The following is a 13,718-nucleotide window of genomic DNA, read 5'->3' as shown; positions in this document are numbered from 1 at the left end:
TAGCCACCACTACACGATTGTGTATATTCACATGCGATGATCAGTTTTATCATGTTGTTAGACTGTGAATCTAATGAAATATTAATATTATCATGTTGTTAAACTCACAGTCTAACAAAGTAAGCATCTTCTATTGCAAAACTATCCGGCAAGTGCAACAAACCAGTACTACTTTGTCGTGACAACTTTTCATCATCACCTTGTGTACCTATACATATACATCGATCGATGAGCTGTCCTGCTTAAAGTTCATGGTTCATGCACGTACGTATATGATTGAGTATAGTACGTGGGAAAGAGCAATGGAAATTGTGTATATGACAAGAGATTTTGGCGGGGTTGGTGTGCATAAGCCATGGTTTTTTGTTTCTTTTGGACCACGTGATCTTGTGTGCCAATTGACTTAGATCCCCATAAAGATTTGCAGTATCTTAGATAGTCCCCCCCACGAGGCCTATATTCATGTTTGTCTGCAAATCCTCTCTCTCTCTCTCTCTCTCTCTCTCTCTCTCTCTCTCTCTCTGTGTGTGAGTGTGTAGATGTTGAAGAAGCGTATAGGATCCACAAACTCGACGTCTGCATTGCCATTTCGTTGTTAGAACGGATAGGCAAAATCTTGAGATCCTCTCGAAGTCCACAATTTGACAAAATGAGTCCAGATTCATATCTGCTGGACAACCAAATATTTATATTAATGTTTTGGTGAAATATGATTGTCACCAACGCTAATTGTTATATATAACTGGATCCGTCAAAGTCATCATATGGTTCATGGTCCATGACTTGACCTTGGTCGATTGAGTTTCATGAGCTACTCGATATTGATATTGACTCCAGAGTCACCTCATTTCATGCTTAGAAGCTCACCCATGTACACTAATACTATGCTTAACTTTAGTGTGTGTGTATATATATATATATATATATCAATTCAACTTAAAACAGAAGGACCACATATATGAACAACACAAAAGACAGGATCATCCACGTTCGCATGTGTAAGAGAGAAAGGTAACGCATATTTCATAAGAAGAGGCCTCTGTTGTTGAGGATAAATTTCGAACATCATATCATTTTTTGAGAGAAACATAAGACGGTAAATTACAAAACCAAAATCAATATATATAAAAAGTAGACAAAGAACCCTATTAACTTCCTGGAATGTTCTATAACCACACGACAATCACTCAACATAATTAAAAATTGGAATGTTCTTTTTTTTTTTTTTGGTCTGAACCATGAGGTGGTCCTGGATGGGCCCCAACTATGGGTGGCACCTTTAAGCCTTAACCACAACCCAGACTAATCCCCACTCACACCGGGTCGGCCCGTAAGGGGTAAAGTGTTGGCCAAAGTGGTGACTCCGTACGAGAGCAGGGATCGAACCCCTGACCTCTCTTAAGGAATGAGAGTGCCGAACCACTCACACCAACCACCTTGGTTAAATTGGAATGTTCTTTGTTCAATCTCTTCCATCTTATAAGCTCGGGTACTCATTATTATTTAAACAATATATATCGTTAATTGAGATTCTAAGTTTTACGTCTTTAAAATGCCCAATAGATCGTCATTTCGGCATTTTCTAGGTTTTATATAACATTTTTTCGCCTAGAGGCTATAGGCTCCAAAAAAAAAAAAGAATATAATAATACAGCCAACCCTTTCTGCCTTTTATTTTCCCGATATATATCGTCCCTTTTGTTAGGTAGAAGACCTAACTATCACTGTTCATGCATGTGGGAATGTATGCTCAGTTGTTTTCATGAAGTTTGTTGATTTTATATATATATTATTTATCCCTCACCACAGTAACCTAATTTAGCTTGACAACCTATCAACTTATGTACACATCCTATTCGCTTAATTTAGTTAGTCATTTAATAATTTTCTTCTATGTGAACGTCTGAATGTTATCATCGTGCAGATGATATATACATATTCTTGCTTTTCTTCCCGTTTACAATGACATTCACACGACAATAATATCCGGACATCCGCATAAAAAAAAAAAATATTATATATCGATAAAATATGAATGCATGGGTCATATGCATATGGACCATAATATGGTGGAAGGTCTTGCCATCCGATAGCTCCTCCTACCTGTGAGATCTATAGGTCAAAGATTTATCTGTTGAATTTGAATGGGTATATTTGTTATAGTCCAACACACATTATTATTCCAATCAAAATCTTTGCTTGCGACATGGCCATATCTTTGGCTATATATATAAGTTTAAGTTCCATGACCTTGTAAGTGTACAACCTGACCTAAAAAAACAACTGTCCAAGTACAATATTTATACAATATTAATAAATTACTATATGGTTCATTCTTTTATATATAATAATGTGTGTGTGTGTATATATATCAATATGTTTCTGTTGCAAAGCATCAATTTTTTAAACTTGAAGTAAACAGGCAGAGCCAAGTTTTGGTGAATTAATACACTAGATTCTCCCGTGTGCATGGCATGCAGTTGTTTTCTTGCTATTTTTTTAATGAATGCATGCAAGACGCTGCAAATTTTCGTGATTTTTTAATTTGGATATTTTCTATTGAAATGAGCGATAACATACTAAACTCACACACACTACACGGATATCATGACTCGAACCTAGGACCTTTTTTGGAGAAACAATTGCGCCAACATATATATGTTATAGAAGTGGAACTTATTTTATTATGCCAAGTTACACGAATGGTTAAAAATTGAAGCTGGTTCCGAAAATAGTATGAAAACGTTTTTGGATTGGCTTTGTTCTCTTCTGAGTGTACATGTATGTAATTATGCCATTGAAACACAAACAGAAACACTATGGCTGCTTATAATTATAGCCCTATTTGACTTTTACCCATCACTTGTAGCTCTAGATACACACAAACAAATCTTACATTGAAGAAAATTTGTGATTTTGTCTCCCACATTTTTTTGGTGACATATTAAATCCATGAATCTCAATATAATCTAACGATTGGCTTAAATCGTGAAACTCCTCTCTATACCTAGAAAGGAAAATCTAAAACCAGATCCTTTTGATGATTCTCAAATTTGACAACCGCCCATGCTTAAATAATAAAAAAACAAAAAAACAGAGACCTTCTAAATAAACAAATAACTATAAAAATTGACCAAACTTGACATATCTTGACCTGAGATCAGAATCCAACGGCCGAAACGCATCGAGTTTGGTCTTCATACTGGCCCACATATGAAGAAATCTGAACCCTCCAAATGGCCCACAAGATTAATGGAATTAGAAATCTGTGGGTGCCAAGGAATCTTCATCGAACATCATGATTTCTAACGCATACCAAAAACTCATACCAAAAACGCATACAAAACGAGTAACAAGTAGTAAAACCCGTAGATTATTATAAATAAACTCAATTCTAGACATGTATTTATAAAAAAACCCACACACTATTTAAACATAGAAACACACCCAAAATCAACCCCAAAATCAACAATTGTATATTTTTTGGGTGTGTTTATAAATGTGTTTTGAGTGTGTGTAATGATGGATTTTGGGTGTGTTTATAAAGTGTTTTGGGTGTTGGGTTTTTTTATAATTTCAGCCCCCATTTTGGGTGTTTTAGTGAAATCCCCAACCCTTTTTTCTTTTCTTTTCTTTTCTTTTCTTTTCTTTTTCCCTATCTCACACGAGTAATTCATGACGTGGAAGAAAAAGAATAATCAAATCCAACGCCTCGTCCTTGCGTATCTTTGAAAAAGATAATACAACAAGTTAGGCCACAAACACGACGTCGTTTCGAGGTTTCCATTCTGGTTTGTTCTCATGCAGCTTCATTTCCCTATATATATATGCACGCATCTTCCCCCTTTATCTCAAACACCAACAAGCACTCCCTTCTGTTCCTTCTCTGTTCATCTCTCTCTCTCTCTCTCTCTCTCTCTCTCTCCCAAAAAAAAAAACAAAATGGGTGAGAAGTTTCCAACCCCAACACTTTTGATAGTCATATTCTTCATTTTGAGCCGTCTGATCTCAACCAAAGGGTACAGTCTTCGTGATGATCCTGAGTCCATTAGATTAGCTTCTAGTGATTATGGCCACATTCTCAGAGAAAACCCAGCAGCTGTTTTGTACCCAACCTCCATTGATGACATTTCAAGCTTGATCAAATTCTCAAACAATATTTCCACTCCTTTCAGCATAGCTGCTAGAGGCCATGGCCATTCCACCATGGGACAAGCCATGGCTCCAAATGGGGTTGTGGTGGACATGATGTCCTTGAAAAATCACCACCCTTCTCATGCCTCTGGGATTATTGTTAACACTTTTAATTTAAGTGTTAATAATTATTATTATTATGCTGATGTGGGAGGTGGTCAGCTTTGGATTGATGTGCTGCATGCCACATTAGAACATGGACTTGCACCGGTCGCGTGGACCGACTACTTGTACTTAACCGTCGGTGGGACCCTCTCCAACGCCGGCATCAGCGGCTCGGCGTTCCGGTTTGGTCCTCAGATTAGCAATGTGTATGAAATGGATGTCGTCACCGGTATGATTTTGTCCTTTTTTTTTTCTTTTTTTTTTCTCTCTCTTTTTGTTTGGTTGCTAATCCCTTATTAGCATCTCCATATTTTCTTAATATTTTTGTGTCTCAGCATGATGACAACTTTGTAGCATACTAAGATACAAAAAAGTTGTTGAGAAACATAAAATGTACAGTTGTTTCCCAACTCATTTATTCATGTTTGAAGCTTGTTCTTTGGGGGCCCCACACGTTTGGAAAACCCTTTTAGGATAAGTTCACACACCCCACCACCAAGCTGATCATGAATCATGATCATCTTAGTACAGTTAATTAATCAGTGATTAATTAATTAGCAAGTTATCATTCTAATTAATTAGGTTTGTGTTATTTTTCAGGACATGGTGATTTTGTGACTTGCTCCCCACAAAACAACTCTGATCTCTTCTTTGGGGTCCTTGGAGGCTTAGGTCAGTTTGGGATCATAACCAGGGCAAGAATTGCCCTAGAGCCAGCACCAAAAAGGGTACGTGTACGGCTTCAGCAGCCAGCAGACATTCATATAAAATCTTGACTTGGACTTTCTCTTTGGTCATATATATTGTTCCCATTTCAACATAAACAGACAAATCCGAATTTGTTAGGCTGATCGACTCAATTGCACTTTTTCAACTTTGTTTTTTTTCAATTCAAAATGACTTGTCTATGTTGCTTAAACAGGATCACCACAACCATCGCATAAATTATAACCACATTAATCTCTCCTTTTTTGATTCTAAATTTTCCCCTTTTCTGTTGGGTTTGGTGGTGGAATAGAAGCCCGTTAACTCGAGAAATTATACAATACTACGGTAGTATAGTCATGTGGCATATTTTGTACACGTGTTATAATATGAGTGGACAATATGGTTTATTTTCCCCATTTTCAGGGAATAGTATCAATAACTATCCACTTATATTATAACACGTGTACAAGATGTACCACATGACCGTACTAGTGTAGTATTCTATAATTACTCAATTAACCCCATTTCTCCTAACATAAGCTATGATTTTTACATGATTAATTAAATATTAATTATGTCTCTGTCAATTAAATTTGGTGATCAATTTGTTTGTAGGTCAAGTGGGTGCGAATGCTTTACAATGACTTCTCGGCATATGCCAGAGACCAAGAACGTTTAATTTCAGTCAATGGAAGGAAACAAAGCAATGCCCTTGATTACTTAGAAGGTTCACTTCTAATCAACCAGGGTTCCCCGAATAATTGGAGATCCTCCTTCTTCCCACAATCCACTTACTCGAGAATTATTTCTCTTGTAACCAAACATGGCATAATCTATTCCCTGGAAGTTGCCAAATATTATGATCAACACACTGAAACGACAGTGGATAAGGTACAAGCATCCCCATATATGACACCAACATTCTACCTTGCAGTAAATTGATGGTGTCAAATCAACAAGACCCCACAATCTACTTTCAATGAATGTAATATTTGTTTTTTTTTGTTTGGGCGCAGGAACTTGAACTTCTACTCAAAGGATTGAGTTTTCTTCCTGGATTTGTGTTCGAGAAGGATGTCGCCTATGTGGAGTTTCTGAATAGAGTTAAATCTGGAGAGGAAAAGCTTCAGTCACAAGGACAGTGGGATGTTCCTCATCCATGGCTGAATCTCTTTGTTCCAAAAAGTCGCATCTCGGATTTTGATGCAGGTGTGCTTAAGGGCATTGTTCTTAAGCGAAACATTACCACCGCACCAGTCCTCCTTTACCCAATGAACCGGACCAAGTAAGATTATAATTTATACAAACATTATAATAAAAACTATTTCAGACTAACTACATGTCTTAACCGCGCGTTTTACTTATATCGCATCTAATAAAGATTACACTCACTTATCTTTTATTAAAGAAGTGTCACCAAAATAACTAGTATATAAATGTGGTACAAATAGCAAGTCGAGTTCTCTTCGTATTATTTTGGAACTCGAATTAATAAGCTTTGGAAACTAAATGCAGATGGGATGATCGGATGTCAGCGGTTGTGCCGGAAGAAGAAGTTTTCTACACCGTGGGATTTTTGCATTCAAGTGGGTTTGATGAGTGGGAGGCATTTGAGGAGCAAAACAAAGAGATACTAAAATTTTGTGCTAGTGTTGGTATAGAGGTTAAGCAGTATCTTCCCTACTACAAAACACAACAAGGTTGGATGAACCACTTTGGCTCGAAATGGAAAACCTTCCAGAAGAGGAAAGCTTTGTTCGACCCCAAGAAAATACTTTCACCAGGACAAAGAATTTTCAACAAATAACATATAATAATTCGGACTGAGGCATTAATAATTTAATTTAATTTAGTACGTTTAGAAAGCTAGTATTAGTTTAAATTAATTAGAATTTATATATAAGTTTACCAATAATTATGTGGAAGAAGAATTGTAAGGTACCTTTGGGCGAGAAGATTAGCATTGTAAAATATTATTTGGACTTTTAAATTAGTATATTTCAGATATTTTGTTTTTTTTTTCTCCTTTTGTTTTATTATATTGTCATCAAATCAAGGACATGAAGTTGGTGACTGCCCTTGTGCGCCCGGTACACTTCAGTAGTAGTACCATGTGAGATTCCTGCCACCGTGCCACGTATGCCATATAGAAAAAAGTTAAAAACAGGTTGGATTTGGAAACCCTCTTTTAACATCTTCTTGTGAATAGTATAGAGGTTAAAATAGAAGAGGATTATCGGCTTATTCAAATTAATGGCCAAGTAATGGAAAAAAGGACAGTGCTTAATTTCAACTTGCCGACCCAAATATGGGACCACTTTTAGGGTTTGTTTGAGAGTGATTCTTGGAAGGCCATAATTACTTATAGGACGAAACATCTCTCATGTGCTATTCCGTCTTATTACTTTAAGTGATTTTTAGTGATTAAGAGAAAAACACCTCTCATGTGCTTCGCCATAAAATCACTTAAAAGTAATTCTCCATAAAAGTGATTATTGGCTTATCCAGAATCACTCTCAAATGAGCCTATCGATCTTCTCAATTCCGTGCAAAATCAATTCATGGCCAACAACAACAAAAATTCATCCTTCAAATTCTTAAATGTGACCAACCAACGAACCTACAAGAGTGATTTTACACAAGAAATTTCTCCATCCAAAATTACACAAATGTTGGCTTAGAATTATATGAAGAAATAAATATTTAGTATACATATATGTTGGTGTTAGTATCCCATTTATCATGCAAGGCACAAGGACAGCTAGATTTCGTGAATAAATAAAGTGCAAATTGGAATGTTTCCAACTCTCATCGCAGCCCTGAGGCAAAACATGAGACATTGGAAAGTAATTAGAATGAGTATGTTTAGTTTTCCCACTTACTATTAAATTTCCCAAACAGAAGAAAAGCAGATGAGCCGGGTATATTATTAGATATTGTCAGCATAAAGGCATGAAATAATATCCAATAAAAGTTCCCGTTTTCGGAAAGAAGACACCGTCCTTCACCTTTGCAGCTTGCACTCGTGCCCTCCAATTTGCACTTTCTCACGTAAGACAAGCTTGGATAAAGCCTCTAACTTTTCCCTTTTGGTTAAGCAAAACACTGTGTTAGATGCCCGGTCGGTTATATAATAATAGAATAAGTGGATTTAATTATTCTAATTCAACGAGTTCAACATACGATATATATACAACCGACACATACAATAATTCGTTTACAATAGTTGTTATTTTCAGTGGACAACATAAATGCTTTATCTAGAATCAATTAAATGTGGGGTTTTAGAGAGTTTGAGATTCTTAAATAATAATTTGTTTAATTACCGTTGTTATTTTTAATGGATATCATATATGCTTCATCTAAGAACATCTATAATCACATATTTTAAGAGGTGGATATATATGGAGCATGATTGGAGTTGTGTTTTTTCATTTCATTCTTAAATTTTATCTAAAGAAGTAATTTAGGGAAGGAATACGAGTTTTAGAGTTCGAGCTTCAAAATTTACAAACTAGGATATCCCATTTTCAAATAGCCACTAGTTGCTACCTTACTTTGTATATATATATATATATGTGTCATTGTAGCAAAGTGACAAAAACCCGACATAATTATCATGTTTACTAAAATTAAGGGGTAGTTTTTCTACTTTGTGGTGGCCTCAGAATGAGCTAAGTGCACGCACATAATATTAATTTATATTCTAGAACTTGGCACTGTACTAGGTCATGTCCGACTCAATTGCAGCTTGCAGGCAACTAGGAGACATGAAAAGGGCCGCCATCAACGTATGTGTTGTGTTCAACTGCTGTCTTCGTTGATTTTTGCTAGACAAGATCCAGACATTCACACTGTGTAAATTATTATGATCTTCAAAAAGTGAAGGAAAAAAAATAAAGAAAGCTTTTATTAATTTATATATATATATATATATATAAGGCTTTAGTCACATGATGACTGCCCCCGATGGCTTCGCAGCAGCTGCGCTAAAAATAATATAAAAAACCATCTCATCAAAATATGATAACACCAAAGGCTCCACTAATGAAACCAAACAACTATACTACCTAAAGTGAGTTAGGGGTAGTGTATTCGTCCTCTTGCTCTCGAGTTCGAGTTTTCTTTCCGCAAATTAGAGTAGTTGAGAGGAAATAAAAAGCCCTATACTAAATGTTGTTGAAAATTTTTAATGGGCTCAGAAATAGGTTCGAGTTCAGTCCAAATTATTCTAGCCCATCAACAAATCCAATTTGAAATATGGAGCCTGGGCTTTTGCTTGAAAACTCACCAACCATGGTTTTGAGCCCAAAGTGGTATCCTCGGTCTGGTCTGGTATTTAGAAGGCTAAGATATTCAACTTCTCACTACAATGGCGCTGCCACTGTTTTCAGTGAACCCATCTACTACCTGTTCCTCTACTTGCAGTTTCCATGCACCTCATCCTCGGTGCTTTCTTCTTCTACACCATCAAACCCATTCTTTCAAAAGTTGCAGAGCTCTCAGGATCAGAGTTTCGTGTAAGACTGTTCAAGTTGATACCCAGGAGCAGCCCCAGAGAATCAAAGTAGCTTTTGAGGCCACAAGGAAGAAGAGGAAGCCCAAGCCAAGCTTCTTCGAGCAAATTCAGGACAAATGGTCAATGAAAGTCAATTCCCCGAGAGACAAATTTCCCTGGCAAAAACAGAATGAACTAGTACAAGAAGAAAAAGAGGAGGTGGAGGAGGAGGAGGAAGAAGAAGAAGAAGAAGAGGTGTTTGAGCCTAAAATAAGCAAACAAGAGGAAGGTCAGAAATATTCTGGGGTACGTGTGGCTGAACCAGTGAATCAGAAAGTGAGTTTTTCTTTGCCAAACCGTATTGTTTATGCTCCTTGGGCTCATGGAAGCAAACGCATTACGCCCCAAGTTGATTCTGAGCCTGAAACCTCACAACACAGTGGTGCACAAGGCAAAAATCTTGATGGGTTTGCTGGGCATTCTGAGATTGATACTACAAGTGGTGCCGTTAAAAAAGAGAAAAGCTTTGAGCGACGATTTGATAGTAATAGAAAATTGGAGAGAGAAAGGGTTGGGGAAATTGGTATAATTTCGATTGGGGTTTCGAAAAAAGAGGAGAAAATGATCTCAAAGGGCTTAAATGGCGTTTCTTTGGATGAAACACTATCTGGGGATGGTGAAAATGATGAAAAGGTTGAAAATTTTGTGTATTCTGGCAGTGGTTCTATTCGGTTGCCTTGGAAGAGAGAGAGTGAATTGAGTTCTGAGGAAGGTGATAAGACAAGGAAAAGGAGGAGCAACACGGAATTGGCGGAGCGAATGCTTCCGGATCATGAGTTGCGGAGGCTGAGGAATGTTTCTCTGAGAATGCTGGAGAGGATAAAAGTTGGAGTTACTGGTATCACACAGGCATTGGTGAATACTATACATGAGAAGTGGAAGATAGATGAAGTGGTCAAGTTGAAGTTTGAAGAGCCATTCTCACTTAACATGAAAAGGACCCATGAAATTTTAGAGGTTAGTGTTGGTACATTGTTTGCTCTGTTTGTTATCTCTTTCCTCTCAATGTGTAGAATTATTCAATCAATTTTGAGATTTCGATGATTAAGTGATGCTTAACTGACATGAATTGTCAAAATTATGTTGAAATGGAGATGCACTTACGATATTTGTTAGGCATATGCTCTCTCTTTGTATATTAAGATGTTTGCAAGAATTGAGGCCGCTAGCAACTTATTTGGGTTATCTTTTGTTCTCTGCCAGAGTAAAACTGGAGGTTTGGTTATATGGAGATCAGGCAGTTCAGTAGTGTTATACAGGGGAATGACATATAATCTTCCGTGTGTACAAACATATGCCAAACAGAGTCAGACTAATTCACATATGTTGCAACACTCAGAAAAAGCTACCAGTGATAGCATGCACAATGTAGGTGTGAAAGATGTGTCTAGGACTACAGATTTTCCAAGTCTCGAGTCCGCAGAGTATTTGAAGGATTTATCTCAACGAGAACTAATGGCCTTGAATGATCTAAACCATTTGTTAGATGAGTTGGGTCCACGGTTTAAGGATTGGATAGGCCGTGAGCCATTGCCTGTGGATGCTGACTTGCTTCCTTCCGTGGTTCCTGGATATAAAACTCCCTTCAGACTTCTCCCTTATGGGTTTAGACCTTGTCTAAGAGACAAGGACATGACAAAATACCGTAGGCTTGCTAGAACTGTACCTCCACACTTTGCTCTAGGTATGTAAGACCTACTGCATATGATTGTATTGAATTACGAAATCTTGTTTTCTTCACATATTTTGTGTATGATAAATTGTCATAGGAAGGAATAGAGAACTGCAAGGTCTGGCTAATGCTATGATGAAGCTTTGGGAGAAGAGTGCTATTGCAAAGATAGCCATCAAACGTGGAGTACAGAACACATGTAATGAAAGGATGGCAGAAGAACTAAAGGTGAGACATAATGTCCATCTACTTCTTGAATATCAAGACGATTGCATATTTAGTTACACAACCATACATCTTGAATGTACATTTCATGCTTTGTTTCCAGCTTTTGGAGGCTGTTGACCTCACTTCCTTTTCTAGCAGCTGCTCTAATTCCATCTACCCTCTGAGTTATGGATTCTGAATACCCATTTTTCTTATCATTTCTATTGCTGATGAGTGTTGCATTTTATATGTGCAGAGATTGACAGGGGGTACACTTCTCTCTAGAAACAAAGATTTCATCGTTTTTTACAGGGGTAATGACTACTTGCCATCTGTTGTCACGGGGGTATTAGAAGAGAGGAGAAAATTAAGAGATCTCCAACAAGATGAGGAAGAACAAGCACGACAAATGGCCTCAGACTATGTTGTGTCAAACTCCGAAGCTTCTAAAGGCCAATTGGTTGCTGGAACCCTTGCAGAAACCATGGCAGCAACCACCCACTGGAGAAACCAACTGACCATTGATAAAGTCGAAAAAATGAGAAGAGATTCAACTTTTGCTAGACATGCATCTCTAGTCAGACACCTCGAGAAGAAACTGGCTCTTGTAAGTCAAAAATGCAATATGTCTAAGTGTTGTACATCAAAAATCTGGTGCGCCAGAAAAACTCTCTTTTAGGAATATCAAAATTTTTACATATTTCTAACCCTGGATGAACCTAGGCAAAAGGGAAGCTCAGAAAGGCTGAGAAGGCTTTAGCAAGGGTGCAGGAAAGTTTGGAACCATCAGATCTCCCAGATGATTTGGAAACCTTAACTGATGAGGATAGGTTCTTGTTCCGTAAGATTGGTCTCAGTATGAAACCCTTCCTGCTTCTAGGTAAGAACTACTTCTACTTTGGATTTAATGAAGTCATAGGGGAGAGTTAAATGCTTGAGTTATTTCTATTTCAGGGAGGCGAGAGGTTTACTCTGGTACCATAGAGAACATGCACTTGCATTGGAAGCATAAGGAGTTGGTGAAGATAATCGTGAGAGGAAAAAGTTTTGAGCAAGTCAAGCACATCGCGATTTCTTTGGAAGCAGAGAGTGGTGGGGTGCTAGTATCTCTAGATAAAACTACCAAAGGCTATGCAATTATTCTCTATCGTGGAAAGAACTATCAATGCCCTCTTCCATTAAGGCCTAGGAATTTATTGACAAGAAGGCAGGCATTGGCTCGGTCAGTTGAACTACAGAGACGCGAGGTGACATTATAATTAATGGTGTTTGACATTTTTTATATATTAATGATGGCTATTATTTCATTTGTAATAGATTTCCTATCTTTTGCAGGCATTGAAGCATCATATTTCAGACTTACAGGAGAAAGTTGGGCTGTTGAAATCTGAACTAGTATGATATCCATTGCTTTGTAGTAATTTTGATGTGGTGGTGACTTCATTTGCTTTTCAGTAATGTATATTCTTCTGCTGTTAATTTCAGGAGGAAATGGGGAATGGGACAATGGTTGATGATGGAAGAACCTTGCATTCAACAGGAGATGATCCTTTTATCCCCAGTGATGACAGCGAAGAGGTAAATAATTACCCACTATCTCACTTTGAGTTAGTACAACATGCCTCTTATTATGTCAAAGTGACACTTTAGGTTGCCAAGAACTGAGATGCTTCAAAATTTTCTTGAACCAGGATGAAGGGGAAGAGGCATATCTTGAAGTTTATGATAGTGGCAATGAGGATAACAATAATGAACATGAGATTGTTGGATCTGTTTAGTTAATTCCACAACTGATTGTTACTTCATAGTTGATTGATCTGCAAAGGAGATGTATGCTGAAGGTATCAGTGGCTTCTCATACTCAGAATCTCCTATAAGATATCTGCAGAGATCTAAACATTAGTTGGGATGAACCGGAGGGTACAGCCAGATCTAAATGTTGGTTAGGTTAAACCGGAAACCCCTCCTGTAAGTTTCATTTATGATCCCTGTAGACCAGTACGTGCAAGCTAGGGAAGTCGTTCAACTTCAAACCAGTTTAGCAATTCAAGCAGCTGATTGATACTTCAGGGGTGAAGATTGCAGATGTCTGAGAAGATAGCTCCGATCAGCATTGTCTAAGTAATCTTAGTAGTTTTAAAGGCATGTACATGTGTATTAAGTTTATTGTAAATACATGATTTGTTAAACTTTCATTTATTAATTATACGTTCGTCTCTTTATAAGTGCCAAAATTTTACATACCATGATGTTTCCTGGTTACTCTTTTTTGAA

At 37.3% G+C, this 13,718-nt stretch overlaps 2 protein-coding genes across 2 annotated transcripts; both read left to right on the top strand.

The window, feature by feature from the left end:
- The first annotated feature begins 3,865 nt into the window (after positions 1–3,865).
- LOC110749240 (cytokinin dehydrogenase 3-like) lies at positions 3,866–7,023 on the top strand. The gene is made up of 5 exons (XM_021949304.2): positions 3,866–4,528; positions 4,900–5,027; positions 5,623–5,898; positions 6,024–6,292; positions 6,523–7,023. Exons 1-5 carry the CDS (start codon positions 3,943–3,945, stop codon positions 6,812–6,814), a joined length of 1,551 nt encoding a protein of 516 aa, XP_021804996.2. The 5' UTR covers positions 3,866–3,942; the 3' UTR covers positions 6,815–7,023.
- A 2,341-nt stretch (positions 7,024–9,364) lies between these two features.
- Positions 9,365–13,678, top strand: LOC110749156 (CRS1 / YhbY (CRM) domain-containing protein). The gene is made up of 9 exons (XM_021949186.2): positions 9,365–10,522; positions 10,769–11,249; positions 11,335–11,465; positions 11,701–12,051; positions 12,168–12,324; positions 12,399–12,691; positions 12,780–12,839; positions 12,930–13,022; positions 13,136–13,678. The coding sequence occupies exons 1-9, from the start codon at positions 9,380–9,382 to the stop codon at positions 13,220–13,222; spliced, it is 2,796 nt and encodes a 931-aa protein (XP_021804878.1). The 5' UTR covers positions 9,365–9,379; the 3' UTR covers positions 13,223–13,678.
- The last annotated feature ends 40 nt before the right edge of the window (positions 13,679–13,718 follow it).

The sequence above is a fragment of the Prunus avium genome, chromosome 7 (assembly GCF_965620075.1).
Source record: "Prunus avium chromosome 7, drPruAviu1.hap1.1, whole genome shotgun sequence".
NCBI classification, from domain to species: Eukaryota; Viridiplantae; Streptophyta; class Magnoliopsida; order Rosales; family Rosaceae; genus Prunus; species Prunus avium.
The sequence above is the reverse complement of the archived record's forward strand: the minus strand, read 5'-3'. Positions and strand labels throughout refer to the sequence as shown.

What these genes read in the sequence shown, in the direction of transcription:
- LOC110749240 (XM_021949304.2), top strand. Translation starts at nt 3,943, where the DNA reads ATGGGTGAGAAGTTTCCAACCCCAACACTTTTGATAGTCATATTCTTC. An exon ending in CTGAAACGACAGTGGATAAG is followed by an intron (nt 5,899 to 6,023) that starts GTACAAGCATCC and finishes GTTTGGGCGCAG; the next exon opens with GAACTTGAACTTCTACTCAA. An exon ending in TACCCAATGAACCGGACCAA is followed by an intron (nt 6,293 to 6,522) that starts GTAAGATTATAA and finishes AACTAAATGCAG; the next exon opens with ATGGGATGATCGGATGTCAG.
- LOC110749156 (XM_021949186.2), top strand. Translation starts at nt 9,380, where the DNA reads ATGGCGCTGCCACTGTTTTCAGTGAACCCATCTACTACCTGTTCCTCT. An exon ending in TCGAGAAGAAACTGGCTCTT is followed by an intron (nt 12,052 to 12,167) that starts GTAAGTCAAAAA and finishes GGATGAACCTAG; the next exon opens with GCAAAAGGGAAGCTCAGAAA. An exon ending in GAAACCCTTCCTGCTTCTAG is followed by an intron (nt 12,325 to 12,398) that starts GTAAGAACTACT and finishes TTTCTATTTCAG; the next exon opens with GGAGGCGAGAGGTTTACTCT.